This window comes from Psammomys obesus, unplaced genomic scaffold, assembly GCF_907164565.1.
Source record: "Psammomys obesus unplaced genomic scaffold, mPsaObe1.curated_primary_1811, whole genome shotgun sequence".
Lineage (NCBI taxonomy): Eukaryota > Metazoa > Chordata > Mammalia > Rodentia > Muridae > Psammomys > Psammomys obesus.
The window spans coordinates 726,847-750,038 of record NW_026591918.1 but is presented as its reverse complement, the minus strand read 5'-3'; the positions used below and the strand labels follow the sequence as shown (position 1 = coordinate 750,038).

Sequence of the window (23,192 nt, the reverse complement as noted above, 5' to 3'; positions counted from 1 at the left end):
GTTTCCTACTCTTCAGTTGGTGGCCCAAGAAATCCTGACTGCAGGAGCGCTTTTGTCACTTCAGGAGCTGTGCGTCTTCACCAATGCTTCACCTCCGCTTTCTCCGCTTACACTCAGAGATTTGCCAGGTCGCTTAGTCATGGGTTGCATTTCAGAAGGTTCGCGCCCGTAGCCTGGCCTCTTCTTGCCCTTTCCACCTAACTCTTTCTGTTATTTCTTGGGTGAGAGGAGGAAGGACGCAGGCAAGGCACGGATGATAATTTCCCCACAGTTGCATACATGGTATCTGCCCTTCAGGTAACCTTTTACTTTCCATACTCCATCCTGTGTCTAGAATCCCGTGACCATAGACCCCCTACAGCTTGGGCAGAATGACATACCACTGACAGGGAAGTGCAGGTGGGAATAGCTCTCATTTTTCTCCTCCCTCCTCTGAGGGGAGGCCAACAGGCCGCACCTTGAGAGTCTTCTGTAAATGGTCACAATTGCTCTGCTGAAGATGGCTGGGGCTGGTGGGCCTGGAGGGTCCATTCTACACATGTGCCACTCTGGGGTTGATGTGTGTGGTTTCTAACAATGTTTGCAGTTAGCAGTGGTTGTCAGTAAGTCATCTTTCATTCTTCTGGTCCTCCCCATCCTGTTGATGGCTTTCAACAATTATATATTGTGCTTGGTATGGTTTTCTTCGTATTCCATTTATACAGGATTTGTTAAGATTCTGATACCAATTTAATCAAATTGGTAAAATATTTGTATTTTTTTCTCAAATTTATTATGATTGTAATTATTCTCTTTACAGCTTGACTTGGAATCTAGTCTATCTAACATGGCACCACAACTCTGCACTTTCAGTGTTTTTTGTTGTGTTTCCTCTTAGGTAGTTCCTGTTACTTTTCTGTTGTCAGGTTTCTATTTCACTACTGTAACCTCTAATCAACTATCGGTTTCATTTTGTTTTTCATGTGTGACATATTTCTCACTTCTACAAGTTGTGTGGGCATTTTCTGTACCTTGTTTTACCATCTTGTTCTTCTGATCTACTATCTGTGTTGTGTGAGGGTGTGGAGGACTGTATGCTGGTTATCTTCTCCCAGGTGGGGTTTTGAACTTACACACCCAGTAGGTGTTCTTAGGACTCTTTAGGACTCTGCAATTCTGTAGGACACTGGGAATGTGTGGGACTCTGGGATTCTGATTCTGTAGGACTCTTTGGGATTCTGTAGGACCTGGGAATGTGTGGAATTCTGGGATTCTGTAGGACTCATAAGTAGGACTTTGTGGGATTCTGTAGGACTCTAGTACTGTAGTGTCTCTCAGCTTTGCTCCAACACACAGATAAGTTACAGCACAATTAGATTGACCTTCCAAGGCTTTCCTTCAACCTGAGCAGTTCAAAGTATAGGGTCAGAGCAGTTTGTAGTGTAGGAGAACTTGTCCCTCTTACTGAGAAAATGCCTGTGAGGCCATTTGTTGAGATCTGGGGTTTGGAGAGACTGTTGAGCAGTTAAGAATACTCAGCACATAATCCCAGCTCCTTACATCCCTGAGCCCTCCTCTAGCTTGCACTGTTTCTCTCTTGCCAGCTCGGCACTCCAGCTACAGTAGACTCTTACTGAACTGAGACTGTGAAGTCCAGCCCCAGGACATTTGCACTTACTATTCCTTTTGACCCATTGTTCCTGGGTCTTTGTATCTTATGATTGTACACTTTCCATGCCCAAGTCTGTAGTGCTCACACTTAGATCTTGACTGCAAAGCTCACCTTCACAGAATTTGTCTTTGCTCTACCTTAAAATCATCAAGTAAGGCTGGAGAGATAGCTCAGCAGTTAAGAGCAACAGTGAGGACCTGGGTTCAATTCCCAGTACCCACATGGTGGCTCACAACCACCTAAAACTCCAGTTCCAAAGGCTCTGACACCCTCTTCTGGCCTAAGCACTGAAGACACAGGTGGTGCACAGACATACACGTGGCTTAGCACCTAGACACTAAAATAAAAGATTAAACTCTTGAAACAATTAGGTCTTTATCGCCTGGCTTTTGGAACATAAGCTGCTCATGGCCTGTGTGAGCTATGTGAATTATCACCTGCTCACTTTCTAGGGTGCTTTTCTCCCATGTGTGCCAAAGACTTTGCTGAGGCCTCTTGTAGAGATCTCTAGCACCACATTTCTCCGAGCCCTCTACGCCCAGTGTTTCACCCTGCAGATTCTAACCACAACTCAGCAAGATTGCTCGTACCTCTGTTTTGTTTTATCTCATCACATCGCAGCTGGAAGCCCCTAGAACCAGAAGTGGACAGGAGTAGCCCTTACCCCAGACACTGTTGTCCTGTCCCATCTGTTCTCCATTGTTGCTGGAAGCAGAGGTCTGTTCTAGATCAGCAAGCTGCTTTGTTCTTTCTATTTAATATTTTAATTTAATCTTAGCTTTTGGTGTTTTGAAACTGTAGTTCTGGCTGTCCTGGTACTCAACTATGTAGACCAGCCTAGTTTCAAACTCAGAGATCCACCTGCCTCTGTGCTGGGATGGGGCACGCCTAGCTATCTGCTGAAGGTTTTATTTTGCCTGTGTGCATAAATGGTATGTTCGTGTAGGGGCATGCGTGTGGAGGCCAGAAGCCAGCCTGAGGAAGCCAGTTCTCTGCTTCCACCCTAGAGGTCCCAGGGATTGAACTCAGGCCATCAGACCTGGTAGCCAGTGCCTTTACCTGCTGACCATCTTAAGGCCATGTAAAAAGAAATATTCCTATATTTCTGTATCAGACTAACACAGAACTCTTAAATGCTTCGTAGCTTTCTGTGAGGGGAAGGAGCAATAGAATGGCAACAGTGGCCCCTTTAAATGGGGACAGCGCACGTGTCTGCCACATAGAGTGTAATTGATGCCTTCTTTAGCCATCTTTAGGGGTTAAAGAGTATAAGTGCTTGCTAACTTTTTATGTCAAAACCATCTGCTGCCAGCCCTTTTATTGCTGTTGTTATACCGATGGGCTAATATAACCAGTTGCTCCATTTAATTTCTTGTGACCTACAGTGGACTAAGTATTCATAACACTCAGAATTCAAATACTGCAATCCTAGCTCTCAAGTTGGTAGTATTGGGACATGGGGAATGGGTGAGGAGGTGATATGGTTGTGAGGTTAAAAGGTCCTCCTTAATGAGATCAATGCTTTTGTCAGAGAGGCTGGAGAGGGCTTCTTGCCCCAACTTCTCTGTGTGAGACCTTGTCAGATACTCTGCCAGTCTCTTTACTGTCAAGTTCCCAGTCTCAAGAGCTGAAGAAAATGGCTGGGTCTGAGCTGCCCAGGTTATGGTATTCCCCTGTACAGGCTAGATGACAAGACAGCATCCCTACCTTCTGCGCCTTCCTTTCTCTCTTGTTTCTTACAACTCTGTTTAACAGATAGGAAGGACCTGCCTTTTATTCGTATCACCAAGATGTGAATGAGAAAACTGACTTGCTAGTCCCGGTATGACCACATGACACCCCTCCCCCGCAAGGCTTCGCAGCCTCTGGGCTCCTGGGCTGCCTTCTACACTCATCTTGGCAGGAGGTATTCATTTTGGAATTTCAACATGGTAGAAAGATGGCTGAAGACTCCAGGAGGATACACTCACACTGAACCATTCCATGTGGCTTTAGAAACATCAAGATACCTTATAAGTCAAAGCAGGGCAGTGATGCTGAGTGGGGTCCGCGGTGAAGCAGAGTGTTCCAGGACAGAATCTGCGTTCAGTCTTGAGAGTGTCTCTACTGTCCCTTTGTATGCACTGAGCTTTTGCAGCGATGCTCCCCAGTGTCCTGGGTCTAGGCCATAAGAACCCTTCCCCCTCTCCTTTCTTCCTCTTTAAGAAAAGACCAGCTTCTCCTGATTTCTGTTCCGTTCACAGCTCAAGGTAAGGTGCATTTGCCCCTCAGGTACAGTGTGACAGTGGTGTTTGTTGCCTTTCTCCTAAGTGTGGCTCATCCTCTGCCCTGTGGAGGGTTTTCTTTCCAAAACTTGGATTACTTTGATTCAACACGTACTGATCTATGTCTCCAAATAGAGGAAGAAAATGGTCACCCTCTGACAAATAACCAGAAAGAAATGTGTAGTTGGCTTGAGTCTTAGAGGTGCTCAGGACGGGAGTGGCAGCATGTTTGAACACCTGTGGTCGTGAGGAGGCTGGTGCTTTCAGGAACTGTCTGGCCAGAAGCCGAAGGAAGAGAGTAGGGGGTAGAGGACAGCAGGCAGGGACTGGATTAGGGTGAGCTTTTGCATGCTGAATTTTCAGATTCTGTCCTGTGAGAATGAAACATTTGGCAGGTATAAAATTAGAGAAGGTGAAATTTGCATTTTAAATTGCCACTTTGGCAGCAGCGCGAAAGGCAAGTGTAACGCTGGGAAAGGGAGCTCAGAGTGAGGGCGAGTCACCAGCGAGTGCAGTGCTCTGAGGCTCTGAGGCTGAGCTGGTGCTCTGAGTGGTTGGGGTGGGAGTGGAGGGTGGCAGAATATGCAGTGACGGCATGTATGCCACATGTCAGGGTATGTGCGCCAGCCTGCACGCTGACGTTCTGACGTGATTGACTGCGTAAGAGAAAGTCCAACCCAGCCCCAGCCTGCAGCGGCAGAGAAAAGCTACTGCTTCCTTGGGCTGAAATACCCAGGAGTGGAGGGTGCATAGGCCAAGAGTTGAGGAGAAGAGCCTGCTGGGATGCTGGGTGCAAAGAGACTAAGCCAGCAGCCTCTAAATGGAGTGTGTTAGCACTGCTTTTGGGGGTGTCACAGTGGAAATATTTGGATTTTATTTTATTTCTGTTCTGTCTTCCACTTTTTTATACTTTGTAACTAATAAAACATTTTATAGCAATAGCATCTGTGCATGGTTTGTAAATATATACATATGAGAGTATGTTAAACATATCTTTTTTTTTTTAATCTTTAGTGGTTGACCAGTGTGGAAATGGCTGGTTTAAACTGGTTGTGAACCAATGGTTACTTTTGAGTGCTTTCTTGTAGCGCTAACCTGGAGCCCTTTATTAAAGATACACACTCCTGATGCTGTCTCCAAAGACTGTTGTTTAGTGAGCATTCTGAAAGCCTGTCTTTTAGTTCCAACTCCTCAAGTGACTTCTGATATTTGGACAGGTTTGGAAACCACTGGTTAAAATTACAGAAAACATGTTTAATAGAAGGAGAACATGTGTTTGAATGATATTCTACTCATTCTAAAAACTCCAGCTATGGAAATGACGGCCTAATCTTTTTACTGTAGTCAGCATCGTGGCTGTATGTGCAATGGCTGTGCTGTAAATAGAGCAGCTATCATCAGTGTAGAACTGACGATCTCCTCTACTGTAAAGTTTACACTGAGAGCTCAGTGACTGTTTTAATGTTGTTTATGCCATCTTTTAAGACAATTTTTCTTCTACATCTGTGTACATTAATATCAAACTTTTTATGTTACCCAAGTATTTAGATATTAAATTTATCTTACGCGTGTAAAATTCTGCATGCACAAATCTACCAAAGCACTGAACTTGGGACGCTTAGTGTATAGTGGCGAATGGTACAGTCTGTTCTCCAGATTCGAATGGAAGGGATGCTAAGAACATGTAAAGTCTACCGTCTACTTGTCAAGATTTAAGGACCTCAGTGCGCTATAAACGCCTGAAAAGATCATGTAGTGGAAACTTTTGAACTATTATAGGTTGAATTATATCCTTGCGCAGTCCCCACCCTTCAGTCTTCAGAATGTGGATGTAGGTGAGACTCTAAATGGTGAAGTTAGAATCAAGCTGATAGGTGAACCCTCATCTGCCCCAGCCAGCTTGGAACTAAGTGAAGGGAAATTTAGCACTTACAAAGAAAAGCCTAGGTGAGGACATGGTGAGTGGGTGAGCACCTACAAGCCGAGCAGAGAGGCCTGTGAGTGCCTGCGGCTTCGTGGGAACTCAAGGCGCTAACATCTCTACTTAGGGTAGCTGGACTCCAGCTATGGAAACCACATTTCCACTGAATGAACTTCTCCTGGCCTGTTGTGCTTTGTTATGGAAGCTCTGGCAAACTGATTGATACTGAGACAGTTAGCTTTTAAATGCAGTGCTGAAGTACACACAAATAGGCTTTGAAGTCCTGAAAGGAACAAGAGCGGTTGGCATTCAGTGTATAACTCCATCCAGCATTTCCTACCTCTGTGAAGTCTACATATTTGCCTGAGCGTGACTGGTTATTACTGGCATTCACTTAAGCATGGCTTAGTGATCATAGTGTGATTGTGGCTTCCCAGCATAACCCGGGTATATTTGGAGGTGTGTTCTACAAGAGCAGTTGTAACAGTGCAGTGAAGCTGAACAAGTTAGGGCAGTCATTTGATCGCTTTATCCTGCACTCCTCCAAATCACAGATTCTCTCTCGTGAATGAGCTGGTTTCCAGGAATACTGGTGTATAGAAACTTTTGATACTTGGCCCATAATTTGCTGTCTTTAATTCCACTTATTAGTTGAATTTTGGTCAATTTTATTTCTACTCTATGATTCACCTAGGTAGTGTCAGATTATATATTTCAAACATTAAAAACCCAGCATAACTAACAATGTCATCCTTACTTAGAGTATCACAGATAAGTCAAAATCTCTGTGACCGCTGCAGTCACTGTCTTTCATCTAGACATAGCCACCTGTCTATCTTCATTTGCATTCTCTAGATTACTGATCCCTGTTGGCACTTTGGGCTTACTGTAGCTCTTATAAAGGGCTGTTTTAGTTGTGTCCTTCTGCAGCTTGCTTTTTGGTTCAGAGATAAATCGTTGAGATTTATGAATGCTGACACACGGACTCCACCTGGTGTCCATTGTGTGAATATGCCACTTTACTTTCCTCTTTGGACATTTAAGTTGTTGACAGTTTGGGGTGCTATGAATGGTGCTGCAGCGCACCTCTTTCTGTGCACCCCTTGTGCACCTGTGCCAGAGCTGGAGCTGTTGTAAATCTGCCTGTCTTTCATTACCACAGTGAATCCAAGCAGACTTTATGTTATAGTCGTAACTCTGTAAGTTTCCTCTTCTGTAGAAAATCTTGTTACAGAAGTCCAGTGAAGGCCAGAAATTCTTCTCTAGTTTTAACAAAAAGTGTAACATAAAGATTTATTGCCAGGCCTGTGGCACAAACCTTTAATCCCAGCACTCAGGAAGCAGAGACAGGTGTATCTCTGTGACTTCAAGGCCAGTCTGCTCTACAAAGTGAGTTCCAGAAGAGCCAAGGATACACAAAGAGAAAAAACAAACAAGCAAAAAAGAAAAGAAAGATTTATTAGCAGAGGTAACTGTATAAAGGGTACAGAGATAGAGGGTACAAGAGCAGCCACTTAACCCTGGCTTGAGCTGAGGAGTGCCATTCCCGGAAGGCGAAGACTTAGACCTAGTTGAAACTGCCAGTGGCCACTGAAGCTATCTGTGCCCTTAGGGAATGCCAGAAGTTCCCTGGGGGTGGCAAGACCCCAATCCTCGAAGTCACTCTAAGCCTCTCGAGGGTGTGCTGAGTAGGTCACACCGTGGCCCGGCCATAAGGTGCCAGGGAAAGCTTCCCTAACAAAGGTGGAGCTGTCCGCCACTTGGACCCTAGTGGAAACAGAAAGATGAGCCGCAGAGCTGAGTAGAGTGGGCAGGCTAGAAGGAGAAGCCCCTTCCTCGTCTCCATGGCATCTTTTGCATAGGTCTGTTTTTATTTAGTCTATTATGCATGCATATGTGTGTGCGAGGGGATGGGGAGAAGAGAGGTGAGCTGTGTCATGGCATATGGAAGTCAGGACAGCTTGCAGGAGTGAGTTTTCTTCCTCCACTGTGGGTTCTGAGGACCAGCTCAGGCTGTCAGGCTTGCTATCTCACTAGTCCCTTTTTTTTTTTTTTTTTTTTTTTTGCCTATATTTTAATTGACTTACTTATATTTTCTATTTATAGAATATACTCTTTAAAATAAACAAGCACTCAGGCAAACAGAATGGTCAGATAAATTCCAAATACCTTCCTCCTGGAGCTAAATATTTTCTAAAGGGAGTTACCTTTAAATTTTAATATTTCTCCGTCAAGTAGGTCTTTCTAGTCAGGCACCTCCAGAATGCCCGGTGCCCCAGGCAGCACACAGACAGCTGTCTTGCTAAGTCCCGCGAGCTTAATGCTGGGCGTAAAAGCCTGCTGTTGTGTTGTCCTCTGTGTATCGGAGCATAAATAGTAATGCTATAAAGACTATTTTTTCCTTGTTTGGTTGGTTGATTGGTTTGGTTTTTGTTGGTGGTTTTTTGGTTTTGTTTTTCAAAACGGTTTCTCTGTATAGCCTGTGCTGAAACTTGCTCTGTAGATCAGGCTGGCCTCAAACCCACAAGATCTACCTCTGCCTCCCGAGTGCTGGGATTAAAGGCGTGCAGCACCACTGCCTGGCGACTGGTTCAGTTTTTAAATAAGTAAAATTAGAGCTGCTAGATTTTGGTAAGCAGGTTGGCAGCTAAACACGTTAGAACAGCAGCTGAAGTGCACTGGCTGCTGAGGGTATTGAGAATATCCGGAAAGCATAATCACCATGGAAGATGGCTGTCATCTGAGAAAAGAATTATTTTCAGGGACCTTAATAGAACAGTGACATTTTCACAGCGCCATTCCAGACAAGTTAACCAGTGTAACTTATGCTTGTCTCAAAGCAAAACAGATTCCTGGTAAACTAAGCTGAGCATGGAGACATAGATGCCAATACAGCAGTTCTGCCTCTGCAGCCTCAGTGTGTGCCACAGCTGCCCCTGTCATAGTAAATACAAGTGTTGGCTAGAAAATGTAAAATGAGATGAAGCATATTGTTTACTAAGGAAAGGGTTAAATACTTTAGAAAATGTCCCAAGCCTTAGGATTAGACAGTTGTCTTATGTGGCCTGATAATTAGCCAGAATGCTACATTTCAATAACCAGCACCTTGCTGTATTGTACTGATTTTAATGGGAGATGCCAACCAATGTGATATCTGAATAGCTAGGACGTTACCTGTCTATAAAGTACAATTAAGCGCATGTTACATGGCAGGCACTGGATGGCATTCTTTGTCTGGCGCGTCTTAATGTGTTCAGTGACTAAGTTACGCTACCTCATGACCCTGACCTGCCTTCTCTCACTGAGGCTTGACAGCTTACACTACCTACGTGTGTGTGCAGGGCTGTCGTCCCAACACTTACAAGGTGGAGGTGGGGCCATCAGAAGTTCAGGGGCGTTCTGAGCTAATAATGAGTTTGAGACCAGCCTGGTCTTCTGTAAGTCCTTGTCTCAAAAAGCCCCCTTGAAAAATAACCATTTAAAAATAAAAATTTTAAAGCATATGTGAAATGACATAAAGAAACCCTTTACTTTGTATGGGTATTTTTTAATCTAATTTTTTAAAAAATCTCTAAGTATTAATTTAAAAGAACATGGTTAAGATTAACACTGACAGATGTGTACAGCGTTAATCCAGTAGACTAAGAGAGAGGGAAGGGCTCATGAAGAGGTGAAGCTGGTGGTTAACAGATGAAAACCGGTCAGAGCATTCTGTGAGCATATGTGAGAGCATCCCAGGAGCCCTATAAATAGAAAATAGTCAGATACACCACACACACAAATACACATATAAATACACACACACACACACACACACCCCACACGGAAGTGCCCTGTGAACATGGAAAATACATGGACCATCGATGCTCTCTTCTGCATCGCAAAGCCTACCTTGGTGTCTGCTTTATGGTAGATACTAACAAGTTGTATGAATACATATGTGGACTATAAAAAGAGAAGGTGATTAGAAGCTTATCTGAGGAATAGTGCAGAGCCAAAAGAGAGTTTTGAGTATTGAAATAAAACAGTGTATTGGTTTTGGCAACTCTGAGAGGTGGATTAGGTCTCTGCAAAGAAAGGAGGAAGCTGGGGTGTGTGTGCGCATGCACTTACGCAAGCGAATGCGACCACTAAGCGTTAGTAGAGGTGGTGAGACTGTTAACAGGTGTGACAACAGGGATGCCTGGTCTCGGTGGCGGCTTCACAAACTAAACAAGCGAGAACCGAGACATTCTGATGAGGAAGGGATAGTTTGAAAACTCATCCGGGTTTTGTGTCATTCTGGTCACCGGTGGTGGCTGAGTGCATACGTACCCCTGTGCACACATCCGGGGACTAGGGCTCTGTCACTCACGTCATGTTCCCTTGAGGTGGATAACTAACCAGCAAGCTCCCTGCCATCTGCCTGTCTCCACCCGTGCTGGGCATTCTGTCACCCCAGCAATCACACCTGGTCTTCATGAGGGTTCTGGACACTCACCTCAGCTCTTCATGCTTGCCATATTAAGCGCTTATTCGCAGAACCCAACTTGAGTGTGGTTTTGAGATACAGTAAACAGTGCGCAGTGATGAGCTGTGTCATAAAAAGCATTTATGAAGAGGCTTCTTGGGATGACTGCAAGGTTTCTGCCTCGATGACCCGCCCAGAGCTGCTGCTGTTCCAGCCACTGTGCTGAGCAACACAGGCGGGAGGAACAGACTTGTGTGGTGTTGCTTTGTTTGTTTTTCCCTGGAAGTCAGTGTGTTGGATGGCTATTCCAGGACTCAACACAAAGCAAGAACTTGTGTTTGGGGACGAGAGGGCTCTAAATAGGTGCCTTTCCTATCTGGAAAGCTGTGCTGTGTAGTTAGTTGAAGTTGAGTGTAGAAGTTTGATTGAAACGTGGTTCTCTCATCACAGCTGTGTGCCTTTGGGCAGGTGATTTGCTCTGTCTGTGACTCAGGGTGCACTTGAGAAGCAGGAGAAATAGTTAAGGTTACAGTTCAGATTACATGAGTTAAGCTTCTTGATCTGGGTTAACAGCTCTGTGAACCTCAGTTGCCCTGCATGTCCTCACTCACACACGAAGTCCAGAGAGGGCCACACAGTGATAGCTCACACCTTCAGCGTGATAGGCAGTGGTATGACTCTATAAGTGCTTTTGTATGAAGAAAGCAAACTATAACAGTTACTGTCAGGTCTACAAACCCATGACTGTACAAAGTAGCCACTCAGAGGCTGAAGAGACTTGAGGAGTGGTTACCACAAAGCACAGACAAAATCACCCACAGATCCCAGTGTGGATAGGGGTAAACCTCAGGAGGCCCCACCTCTAAAATGCCTCTACAGGCAATTACTGTCTGCTGAGACAGTTGAATCCATCTTCAACCCAACATAAGTTATTCAGTCCCAACTGGTCAACCCTAAACATCTGTACATAGGAGCAGCACTAAGTAAACTCAGCAAATTGCGTGTGTGTGTAACAGTGATTTAAAAATGAAAATAATAGTATTCATATATGAAAATGTCAGGCAATAATGATTAACGTCTGACCTCTTAAAGTGTCAAAGAAAATTATCCATATAGAGAACATGTTCTAGCACCAACTGCTGAATACAAGTACAGGCCTGGGATTGGTAAAGAAGGAAGAGGGAGAAACTTGGGGTAGGGTTAGGGGAAAGGAGAAAGGCAAAGAGTCACTTAAAGGCAAACATTCAGAAGATGAGAAAATAAAAACAGAAGAAATGTGACAAGATTTTTTTGTGCTTGGAAAAGAAGTTTGTGCTTGTTGGTTTTGTCAACTTGAACAACCCTACACGTATCTGGAAAGAGGGAATCTTAATTGAGAAAATGCTTCCATCCATTTAGGCTATAGACAAGCCTCTAAGGCATTCTCTTGATTAACAATTGATTTTTGGAGGGCCCAGCCCACTGTGGGCAATGCCACCCTTGCCCTGGGTTGTATAAGGAAGTAATCTGAGCAAAGCAGTAAACACTGTCGCTCCATGGTTTTGTTTCAGTTCCTGCCCTAAGTTCCCTTGAACTGTAGGCTGTAAGATGAAATAAGCCCTTTCTTCCTCTAGTTGCTTCTGACCACATGTTCATCCTATCTTAGAAACCCTAAGACATTAATTACAAGCTATCCAAGGGAGAGTAAATTCAAACAAAAGTCTAATAAGGGCCATTGATGAAAAAGGGAAATAACTAAGACTATGGAAGTAGGATGTAAAAGCAAAGAAGGGGAACATAGAAAGTAGCCAGTGGGATGCAGGCTGGAACACCCACATATGTCCCTGGGATCTCCCAAGACAGTAGAACAAAATCCTCAGCTGTGAGGTGAAGAGAGCCAGGACAGCTCTCAGTCAGCCTCGTGACATTAGATTTTAAAGATGAGTGTTTCTTTCTGGACCCGGGGGGTGGGGGTTACATTACTAATAAAGTTAGAACCATGTTCAAAGAAGGCGGCAGTTCAGCAGCGCTTAAGCTGGCTGATTTGCTCTTCGAGCATCAGGTAAACAGAGTGAACATACAGGAATTAGAAGATGCATACCGAAACAATTACAGTTTGATGTGGATCCAAGAATGAAACAGTATTGGGAATATAAGTGTAATTGTTGTGTGTCTAGATAAAAAGAATGATTTAAAAATGAAATACAGTATTCATGTATGAAAATGTCAGACCTGGGAACACACATATTCCAACGTGACCTAAAAAGTGCAGCATTACACGCACAGTTTCTAAACAGCACGTCTGGGATGTCACAGTAACAGAAGGCTTTGAACTACCAACATCAAAGCCATTAACCTCCTAATTTGGGCTATTTAGGGCCTCAAACATGTAGATAGTTGCTCATCTGTCTTCCTAATGATAAAGCAACATTACGTGTAATGTCCAGTATAACGTCGTCTTGGTAACTGAAAAAACCCTAGCCAGGTGTGGTTGGTCACACCAGTCATCCTAGCACTTGCAGAGACAGACAAGAGAATAGCTGCAGGAGCGAGACCCTGACTGAAGCAAACAGGAAAGCTACACCCTGGCCTGAACCTGGGCTTTTTCTACCGTAAATGATTATACTGAAGCATGAAAGGATGCTTGGGAATGGCAGCGGTAAGATGTGAAACTGCAGCTGTGTCTCCGCGGGAGAGGTTCATCTTGTGATCTTTCTTTTCAGAAGCTGATAAAATACCAGTGATGCGCGGACAGTGGTTCATTGATGGGACTTGGCAGCCTCTAGAGGAAGAGGAAAGTAATTTAATTGAGCAAGAACACCTCAGCTGTTTTAGGGGTCAGCAGGTGGAAGAAAATTTTGATATTGAAGTGTCAAAATCCATAGATGGAAAAGATGGTAAGATGACCAGTTAATACATTTACTGTGTTCTATAAAAGGAAGTAATTGGTACAGTTGGTAAGTTTGGCAACAGTAACTCAGGAGGGTAAGAATTTACTAAATTTGATGTTGTTTTGAGGTACTAACAATCAGGCCTTTGCATGCAAATGTTCCACCCTGAACATACCTTTTCTAAAATCTAAAAATGCTATGAATTTCTGGATTATTTTACTTAGTATGTATGGGGTTTTTTTTTGCATGATACTAGCACAATGTACTATTTAGGTACAAATTGTTTATATTATACTCAGAATTAATCATTTGGGGCAATTTGACTTATCGCTGAAAATAAAACTTATTAAATAAAATCTTTGCTCTTATATTTTAAAAAAGCAGTTTTATTAGTATTTTAACTGAATTTAAAAAGCCAGAATTGCTTTTGTGTTACCCTTTACATGTCTCTGAAAGATAGATATCAGTTTCTAATTTAAAACAGTATGCTTTTTATGTTTCCTTACTCAGTAAATATGTTTCAATAATGTTAAAAACGTTGTATATAATACCCAAGATTGCCATGTTTTCAGTATGTGTCTGAATCTTGTGTAAACCGTCAAATACGTGGTGAAGTTAAAACTCCTTCTATTCCATTTACCGCAGGCAGTGGAATCAACTACTCTGGTGAGTACAATGCCAGGTAGCCTAGAATGTGGAGATTTTCAGGGTTTCATCATCCATGCTTGCCTTTATTTGGGAGGCTTTTGGCAAGCTCTGCTGAACTAGTGAATTAAAGTATAGCTTGCGTAACTGTTTTTCTTCCCCCTTAAAACCTCTCTAAAGCCCAGAAGCCCGGTATTGATGACGTAATTAACAGACTGCAGCTCTTCTGTGTCTGCAGGCTGTATGTCGTCCTTCTGCCCGTTTGTCCATTCCTCTCGGCTTCACTGCCTTCATCTTTCTGAACATACATATAGACACATGCATTGGTCACAGAAAAGCTTTAACACTACCTTAGCTTTTCTGTCTACTCAGTTATGTCTAGATAATTGAGGAGACTTGCAGTTTCCACGTTAATTACTAGTTAAATCAGCATTTACGTGATACTTTCCAATTTACAGGTACCATACTCTGTAAGTTTTAAATACGTTACCTCATTTTCTTAATCTATAGATTCAAGTGTATCCTTATTTTGCTGTCAGATTTAGGCTAAAGGTTTTACCCATCAGTGTAATCAAGCAGTTCTCTGTAAGAGCTGTGGCTGCAGATGCCTGCAGGTAATATTTTAATAACTACAGAAATTAATACTTCACTCTTGTGTAACAAAAATAATAGAAACTGTTTGTGATATGAAGTTAAGAAATGGTCTCTCACCACTACCTCTAGAATCGCCACCAACCTACATCACAGTGTCTCAAAGACGGGACTTTTGTCATAAAACAGTTTCACTGCTAGTAGACAAAGTGGAGTTTAGACATTTTTTTTTTCTTCTTCTTAAGTTTTCTACCTCAAAAATGGCAATTTGGGTAACAAACATAGTTTTGCCACCCCTGTTCCTTATGGTTAGTGCCTGAAAACTTGGAGGAAACAGTATGCAAAAAGAAGAAAGTTATTCCCCTCCTCATACTATCATCTTCCCCTTTGCCACCAGCCTGTGTAGTCAGTCAGCAGTTCTATGTCATCTCTACATCCTACCTGTTTAGACTCATATTCACAATAGAATTAATTTTCATGTGACCCCTGTACTCCTGCTCGCTCTCTCTAAATATTAAATGTAACAAATACTTTAGTCTTCTGCAAAGTGCCCAAGCTTAATATGCCTCAGAACAGTTTATTTGTATAAGTAGATTTCATAGTTGATGTTCTCTCTCTCTCTCTCTCTCTGTGTGTGTGTGTGTGTGTGTGTGTGTGTGTGTGTGTGTGTGTGTGTTACAGAAGAGAGAAGAGACTCAGCTAGGGCAGCACCGCATGGTATCTTAGGGAGAGTTAAATCTAGCCAGCATGGTGATGTACACATTTAACGCCAGCTCTCAAAGCCAGCCTAGTCTACACAGCAAGTTCCAGGACAATCAGTACTACGTAGAGAGACCTTCTCGAGAAATACTTAAACTATTACACTGTCATATTTTTTAAATGATCCCTTTAAGTTCATTAGAGGAAATTTTTACTTTTGTTGTTGATCTTTTCTTTTTCTTTTTTCAAGACAGGGTCTCATGTAGTCCCAGATGGCCTTGAACTCTCCATGTTCAAGGAGATATCTTGGGAATGATATCTTAACCTACCTCTACCTCCCAAGTGCTAAGATTACAGGCATACCCCACCACTCTCAGTTTATGATAAAAAAATTATCTGTACTGTGGCATAGCTAAAGATTTATCATATTACTAGTTCAATTTATTATAAATATAATTTTCAGTCCCTTCATCTGTTATATTCAGTGTATATTCAGAGGTTAAGGTGTTACACTTTAAAGATTCTGGGAAATTTTGTAGTGTATTTGAAAATTACAGCTGGTATTACAGAAACATCATTTACCCTCTAGAAAGCCACCATTTAGAGGAATACCTCAAACTTAAAGTAGTTAACAACAACAAAAAAATGTATACTCCAGATTATTTCATCTTGCTTTCTAAACTTTCTATTTTATTCTTTCAGGGATGAAAAATACCTTTTCCCCTAAATATATTCTTGTGTGATGATAAAGCATTGATTCTTCTTGTGTCAAGATTGTTAATGCCTCCAAGCTGTGCTAGGCACTTTTGTGGGAGAAATATAAGGGCATCTACCCTCAGAGTTTTCAGGATGTCTCAGAGAAGGGAGACCCAGCAGGAGAGGTATAAGACAGTAAATGTGAGGAGGCACAGCGGACAGTGGATCCAAACTGTTTGGAATAAAGTGCCATGGAGTTATTAACAAGCTGTCTAGAGTCTCTTCCAGTAACTACAAATGTTTGCAAATACTAGAAGCAGGAACTCATTGGTGTTTTAGGGAATTACGAGGGAACTAAGTTCTTGCCTTCAGGGACATCAGAATGAAATACTGCTTCTCACACTTTGACCATGTCTGTTTAGTGTAGCTGTCACCACAAGTGGATTAGATGTGCTTAAATTTTATCTTCTTTATATTTTTTCATACTAATCTAAATGAACATTGAATTAGGTTGATGGAGGTCTAGTATAACTATCCAAATAAAGAGACCCCACAAAAAAGATAATCATTGTTTGTGACTTAGATATTTGAATCTTAATTCTCTGAGAACTAAAATGAAAATGCTCCCCTACCCCATCTAGAATTCAGGGGGAAAATATGTGTGTGTGTATATGCACCACCTGTGTTCAGGAGCCCGTTAGGGTCAGAAGAGGCATCAGACCCTCTTGACCCAGAGTTACAGATAGGAGCTGCCATGTGGGTGCCGGGAACCAAACCTGGGTCCTCTGCAGGGGCAGTAAGCGCTCTTAACCACAGAGCCTTGGCTCCACCCCAAGGCTAGGAAAATGTTGTCTAGCATGGCGACTAATCTGAGCCACCCATTCGCTTGAGATGACTAATTAAATAAAACTGTGCCTTCACATACATAATCTGTAAACATGTTTAGTACTGGATTGCAGTTTGTCCAGGCATAGACAGTAGTGTTTAACAGTTGACCTAAGTGCACTAATGTGGTGTATCATTCTGGCCACAAAATGCACAGCCTCCGTTTCATGTTAAGAAAGCGTAAGATGCACTGAACATGAGGCCTGCTGCTCCAGATAACAAATGAGATGTGCCTGTTGTGGTCAGGCCTGGTCACAGGCAGGAGCCTGAGGAGACCAGGGGACCAGACAGTGCGTGTGATCCAGGAACAGAAATCCACTGTGGAAAGCTGGAGAGCTCTGAGCGAATCCCAGCTGACAGCTGTGTGCCGGGGTTACTTGCTCCATTGTGGTAACTGCACTGGAGTGGCACTGTGCTAGCCCAATGGGAAGCTGATGTCAGTAAGAAATTAAGGTGAAATACTGAAAATCTTCAGTTAACACAAAAACCAAGACAGTGGGAACAGAGAAAGAGAAACCAGGCAGGGCCAGAGAAAAGTCCCTGTAGGCGTGCGTGCACCATGTCGAGAACAGACTTGATAGGCGCAGAGCCTGCCGGTGTCCACATTCAGGCTACACCGACACTGGCCTCACGGGTAAGGCCCGAGGCTTCGTCTACCACCAAGACTTAGTCACACCAAAGTCCCGGTTAAAAGTTAGTGACACATGCTGATGGTACAAGTATTACTAATGCTGTGAGTGTCCACAGTGTGCAGCCATTTATTTGATGAGGAAAGTATATATTCCTACAAATGTCCGAAAGAACATTTCAGAAGTCGGTAAAAAAGATGAGGGCGCCAGATTAATCCAGCATTCAAAAGGCAAAGGCAAACTGAGCTCATGTCTACATAGCATGCTCCAGGAAGGCAGGGCTACCTATAGTGAGACCCTGCCTAAAAATAAAAATAGATGAGGGGGAGGTGTTCTGATCCCTAGTTTGGAGTTGTGGTTTTATGATTTAATTTTTTATCAGTTTGTTTAATTTACCTGAGGTCCAAGAAAGAGTTCTGGAGTTTTGTTGTAGTTAGCAAGTTTGAGATGCACAGGACCACCTACTTTGCCTGAGAGTAAATTCTCCAGGTCGCTGAGCATCATGGTACATGCTTGGAAAGGAACTCAACAAGAGATCGTTTGAGGCAACTTAGGCAAGCCCCTGTCCAAAAGAAAATAAATTTTAAGTTTCCAGACAATCGGTTTTTATAAAGGGAGACGTTACTGCATGTTTCTCTTATAGGAATTATTATTCTGTCCACTTTTTGGATAAACTTACTGTATTCAAAGTTACATGGCAAAGAAAGATTCTTTGAGAGATTCATTAGTTATGGAGATGATTCTAAGTAATTTAACTCTTCAGTCTTTTCTCATTACTGAGTAAGACTTTAATTTTATTAAATGTTATCAGCTTATAAACCAGCATCTTCAGTTGTACTATCAATGTGTGCACACTTGTGCAGTAGTGCGTAGGAGCTACTAAACTTTACTTTTAACAAAAGACAAAGGAAATAGAACTTTCTAGGCCTTCAGTCTCCTTTACCAGTGAGTGATCTCCAGCTGACAGTTTACAAAGGTTTTCTTACGCAAAAAGAAAAATAGCACCTGTAATTCTGTTTGGGATTAAAAGTATTAATCCTAAGCAAATGATTTGCAAGTGAGAATAAGTTGTAAAGGTGAAGAACTAACCATTTAATTCTATAAAAACGTTTTAAATAAGTACAGTGTTCCTTTGAGATGAAAAGCTGTGTAATGGTGTTTGCTTATCTTTGTAGAGTTATGCTATTGGTTTTAAAAGGTGAGAATTCGTTTTTGTGTCTTCACCAGTTTTCTGAAAGTGCTCACATAAATTTATAATGTCAGGTGGCTCATGTGTGTCCCAAGAGCTTTGTTTGGTAAATATGGGATTTGGTTCAGGTTAATTTTACTAGACCTACAGAATGTAGTCTTTGTTTCTCTGTGTAGCAAATAACCAAGTGTATGTCTGTCTGGCCCCTTAGCTCTGTTAGCAGCTTTCCTAGCTTGTTTGCTTAAATGTGTTTGCTGGCCCAAGTGTACCTCTGCTCCTGGATGACTGGCCAGAGGCACGTGAAAGAAGAGCGGACAGGAAGAAAACACTTCCATGTCCTCTTCTACCGTGTCAGCGGCATTGGTAGCCCTGCTGTCAGCCAGCTCGTAGCCCTGTCCATAGGCCTTCAGCCATCTAATTGCATGTGGTTGCAGTAATTAATTTGTGGTAGAGTTAGTGCCTTCTAAGAATTTCACACGAAAGCCCTTATCTCTGCAAATACACTTCATACACAAATCTCTGCATATGTACTTCAGTTGTGTATACAATAGAAATGAAAGATTTTAATTGAATGGTATGTAACCTTTTAATCTCAAATTCATGTAGAAGGGAGTGAAGGTGAAAATTGAATGTATTAGAATAAATTTTAAATCGTAAAAAATTGGTAATTTGTTAACTAAAGTAAACTGATTTATAAGATTCTGTTTTAAGTGAACTAAAATAATTACTTCAATATAATTAATATATCTGTAACATAAAAAGCAAAATTGGACAAGGAACATGTTGGCTTTAAGGTTATCTACTGGCTTGTCAAGTATCAAGTGTGTGCCTGGCTTCTCTGTGTTGTCTGCCCAGTGCCTACAAGGTAATAGTAATTTTATGTTAGCACTAAGCTTTCCAAAAGAGATGGTTGAAGGTGGAGCCTCCAATTTGATTTTCTTGAAAGTTTATTCACTTTTAGTCTTTCGAACAATTGTCTTGGTCATGAAAGGAAGCCTTGCTTCTGACACAACCTTGAAGCCATCATAGCTCAGTATGGGTAGAGTTCAGTGGACTGTGTGTCCAGGCAAGTGGAATTAGCTGTTAAACATGACTGTAGTCTCAGATTGTGTATCATTGCTTGACTCTGCCATCAGAAATGTGGTGATATAAATAACCTTTAGTATCATAGAGAGAGTTTGTAAATCTCTTAGCATTCAAAATGCCTTGCATTTCTTGTAGCTATGCAGAGGCAATAAATGATGATGATGTATTGTCTGTCACTGATAAATTTAGCTATTCTTTGCCTTTGTTTCTTTTAAAGAAAGTAGAGCATATATTTGACAGACATTAAACTAATTTTTGATTTACTGTTGTTTTTTTTTTTAACTAGAAATTACATTTTGGAAAGCATTTAAAATAATGTTTGTCAAATGTAGTTTTTAAAAGTCAAAACTAAAAGGGAAAGGCAAAATAGAAAAACTCACTTAAATTTACTTTGAAGCTGAGTGTTTTTGCTTTCTTAGTTGTCTACCACATACCTCCCTTCTCCCTCCCTTCTCTGTTCAAATGGAGAGGAAATAAGGAGAGTACAGATGCCACAGGTCTTAAACGAAAGCGTTCCCAAGGTACAGTAACTGTAGTTCTGCTCTCTGTGTAGCTTACGCCAAGCTTTAGTTCAGTTGTGCTTGGAGCATAGAAGTTCTAGTTTTTTTCTAAAAATGTGTCTGTTGCACTGTTTGGCCTAGTTTTATACTATTATACATATGTATAAACTTTTGTAAACTATGTCTTCCATTAAGATGAATAATTAAATTTGAATATTAAGATGTTTTTAAGACAATATATAAGTTTTGCAGAGGAACAAAGTTTTGCTAGATTTTCTGCTAGATACTTTTCTCTTAATATTTCATCAAACAGTTTCAGTCTTTTAAACATATGTAGCTCAGAACTATTTCAACAAAATTTTACTTTGTAAATGCTTATTAAGCCCTTATTAAGCCCTTGCAGAAGTTATTAAACCCCTTTAGCTTATGAAAAGCTTCTTATTTAAAAGTCTGACCCTGTGGATGTTTTCTAAAGGTGTTAGAGTGTGTTGTGGTAATTAAATTGTAGTCCTGTGTGAGATACACTCACACACGTGCACACACATACACACACACGCAAACATAACACACACACAAATGTACACGTCAGTAACATATCCTGAGAGGTAAGTAAAATATAATCGGTTTTTATAAAACTTCTAAATTATTAGTCACATAAGGGATACATTTTCTTCTAGTGTGCCATGTCTTCTCATGGGGAACATGCTACCTCAGCATGTCTTATAGTCTTGACAAGGATTGAACCCTGTTACACAGAACTGTATTTTTTTAAATATTTTGTTACGTTTTATGCATGAGTATTTTGCCTGAATACATGCATATATATGCATACCATGTGCATGTGTGGTGCCATGGACTCCTGGCACTGCTGTGTGGGTGCTGGACTTGGAGCCTGGTGCTCTAGAGGAGCAGCAGCCAGTGCTCTGAACTGCTGAGCAACACCTTCCACCCCAGAACTGTGTTCTGAACGTGATGTCATCACAGCTCATCCTCAGGTAGAGCAGGTGCACCTGCCAGTTACTAGCTTTCAAGCAAATCAATCTCTTTTTACATCAAGTTTTTATGACTAAAACGGCGATGCAGTTTTTACCCTAACAGGGTTTTGAAATGATAATTGGTCGCAGTGGTGGTAAATACCAGTTTTCAGAAGATAAAAATGTGAAATTCTCTTACTTAAGTGACAAATATATAGAGAGGAAAATTTAGGCCTTCAGAATATATGAATTATCAAATTATTATCAGTAGAGTAGATCAATTTCAGTTCATTGCTTCCACAACTATTAATGGATTCACGCATGTGCCCTACATTCCAAACACTAAGTTTAGCACTAGAGATACAGAAGCAGCCAGTACACAGAGCCTGCTTCGTGAGCTGAGAATCCCTTATCTGCATTTAAATAAAATTAAATAAGCATAACCTCTGCTGCAGAAATGCAGCAGCCATGCTGGCATAAATATTAATTTCTTCTTAAACCTTCAGTTTTGTATTTCTGTCATGATGAACAATATTGAGTGAATATTGGCTTTAATATCCATTCCCAAAGTACCTTACATTCTAAAATATTATTCTCTTTTTACATTTTTTGTCTCACACTGAGTGAAATTTTATATATCTTGATATTTTTAGTAAAATAGAGCAGAAGGGATAGAGTTTAAGTTCCTGTGCCAGGGCTGTTGGGTACTTTTAAATAGATGTGTGTCCCTCGGGGAGAGGGGCCATGCCACTGGGCATGCAGCTCTTTATGAAAACCATCTTAACGGCATCCAGAGGCTGTCTGGTGCAGTCGGGCCTGTCCCTGCTGTTCCTCGCAGCACTGATGGCCGTCTGTAAAGGTCTATGCAATGCTTATTAGGACAGAGATAGCTCTAATGAAATGTTCTCTACTGAACTGAAGTACATATTATCTGACTTAGTACTGATTCAGAAAAGTGAGTGTTAGGATGTTTTATACAAAGAAAATCTGTCTTGGGGAACTTGAAATCCCTCTCTTTTGTGCACCAGCTGTTCATAGCTACAAACTGAGTCGGAACCACGTGGATTGGCACAGCGTGGATGAAGTCTATCTCTACAGTGATGCAACCACATCCAAAATTGCGAGAACAGTTACCCAAAAACTGGGGTTTTCTAAAGGTAATTGTTACACATTACTGTGGGTTGTCAAAGTTTGGGGAACCAAAAGTAGATAAAAGGTATATGTATTCACTCATCAACTTAATTATGAATGTAGAATTCTGTATCAAGGACAGTAAATGCCTTTCTGTGTGCTAAAGCAGTCCAAGTTGAGACTGTAAATTGAACATAGCAGTTGATGCATAGCATAAAGGAAGAGGAGGCTAGAATGTTTATCTTCAGTGACAGTGCATTTTGTGGCTGGAATTGTTGAGACAGAAGCCATATTGTCTTGGATTCATTTCAGTGGAGGAGAGAATGGTGATTGTGGGAAAGACGATGCAACTTTTTTAAAGTATTGCCACCGGAGTTGCTTCCTGGCCTTTTACAGTTTAGTTTTAGTGAAAGAAAAAAGAAGGGTTGGGTAGACAGCTCCATAGATAAAAAGCATTTGACACTCAAGTGTGATGACCTGAGTTCAGATTCTCAGAAGCCACTTAAAAGATAGTGTGCAGCCATAATACAAGCTCTACTCGAGGGAGACAGAAGGCCAGAGAGCCAGCTACCGTGCCTCAGCAGCAGAGCAAGAGACTGCTTTGGGAGGGGAGGACTGACACCTGCAGCTGTCCTCTGACCACAGACATGCTTCCTTACATGCCGCCCCCCCTACACACACACACACACAAATTAATGTTTTAAGTGTTTAGGGAAGATAGAGCATCCTCAGTAAGTTTGAAAATTCATTTTTAAGTCTAATAAAATTTTTAAATGCCATCTTTCACATTTTATTTGCTATAAATGTATCTGAAAATTTTATGTTTGCATTCATTTTGTGAGTTACCTTTTTATATCTTAAGCTTAAAAACAGTAATTGAATGTGTGTGCTTTTTGAGTAGTAAGCTCTTTGTATATGCGCTACGGCATTATAGATCATATTTTTGCTTAGTTTTCCTAGTATTCATGCATCTTTTATCTTTGTTTAGTGATTTTTTTTTTTTTTTTTTTT

The 23,192-nt window shown here is 41.5% G+C and overlaps 1 protein-coding gene across 1 annotated transcript in view; it reads left to right on the top strand.

Annotated features, from left to right (window-relative positions):
• Ddhd1 (DDHD domain containing 1) overlaps positions 1 to 23,192 on the top strand; it is a 44,985-nt gene that overhangs the window by 10,608 nt on the left and 11,185 nt on the right. The window contains exons 2-5 of the mRNA XM_055612304.1: positions 12,989 to 13,162; positions 13,802 to 13,822; positions 19,996 to 20,097; positions 22,079 to 22,207. Of these exons, the coding sequence (XP_055468279.1) occupies positions 12,989 to 13,162; positions 13,802 to 13,822; positions 19,996 to 20,097; positions 22,079 to 22,207 (426 nt within the window). The remainder of the gene's footprint in view (positions 1 to 12,988; positions 13,163 to 13,801; positions 13,823 to 19,995; positions 20,098 to 22,078; positions 22,208 to 23,192) is intronic.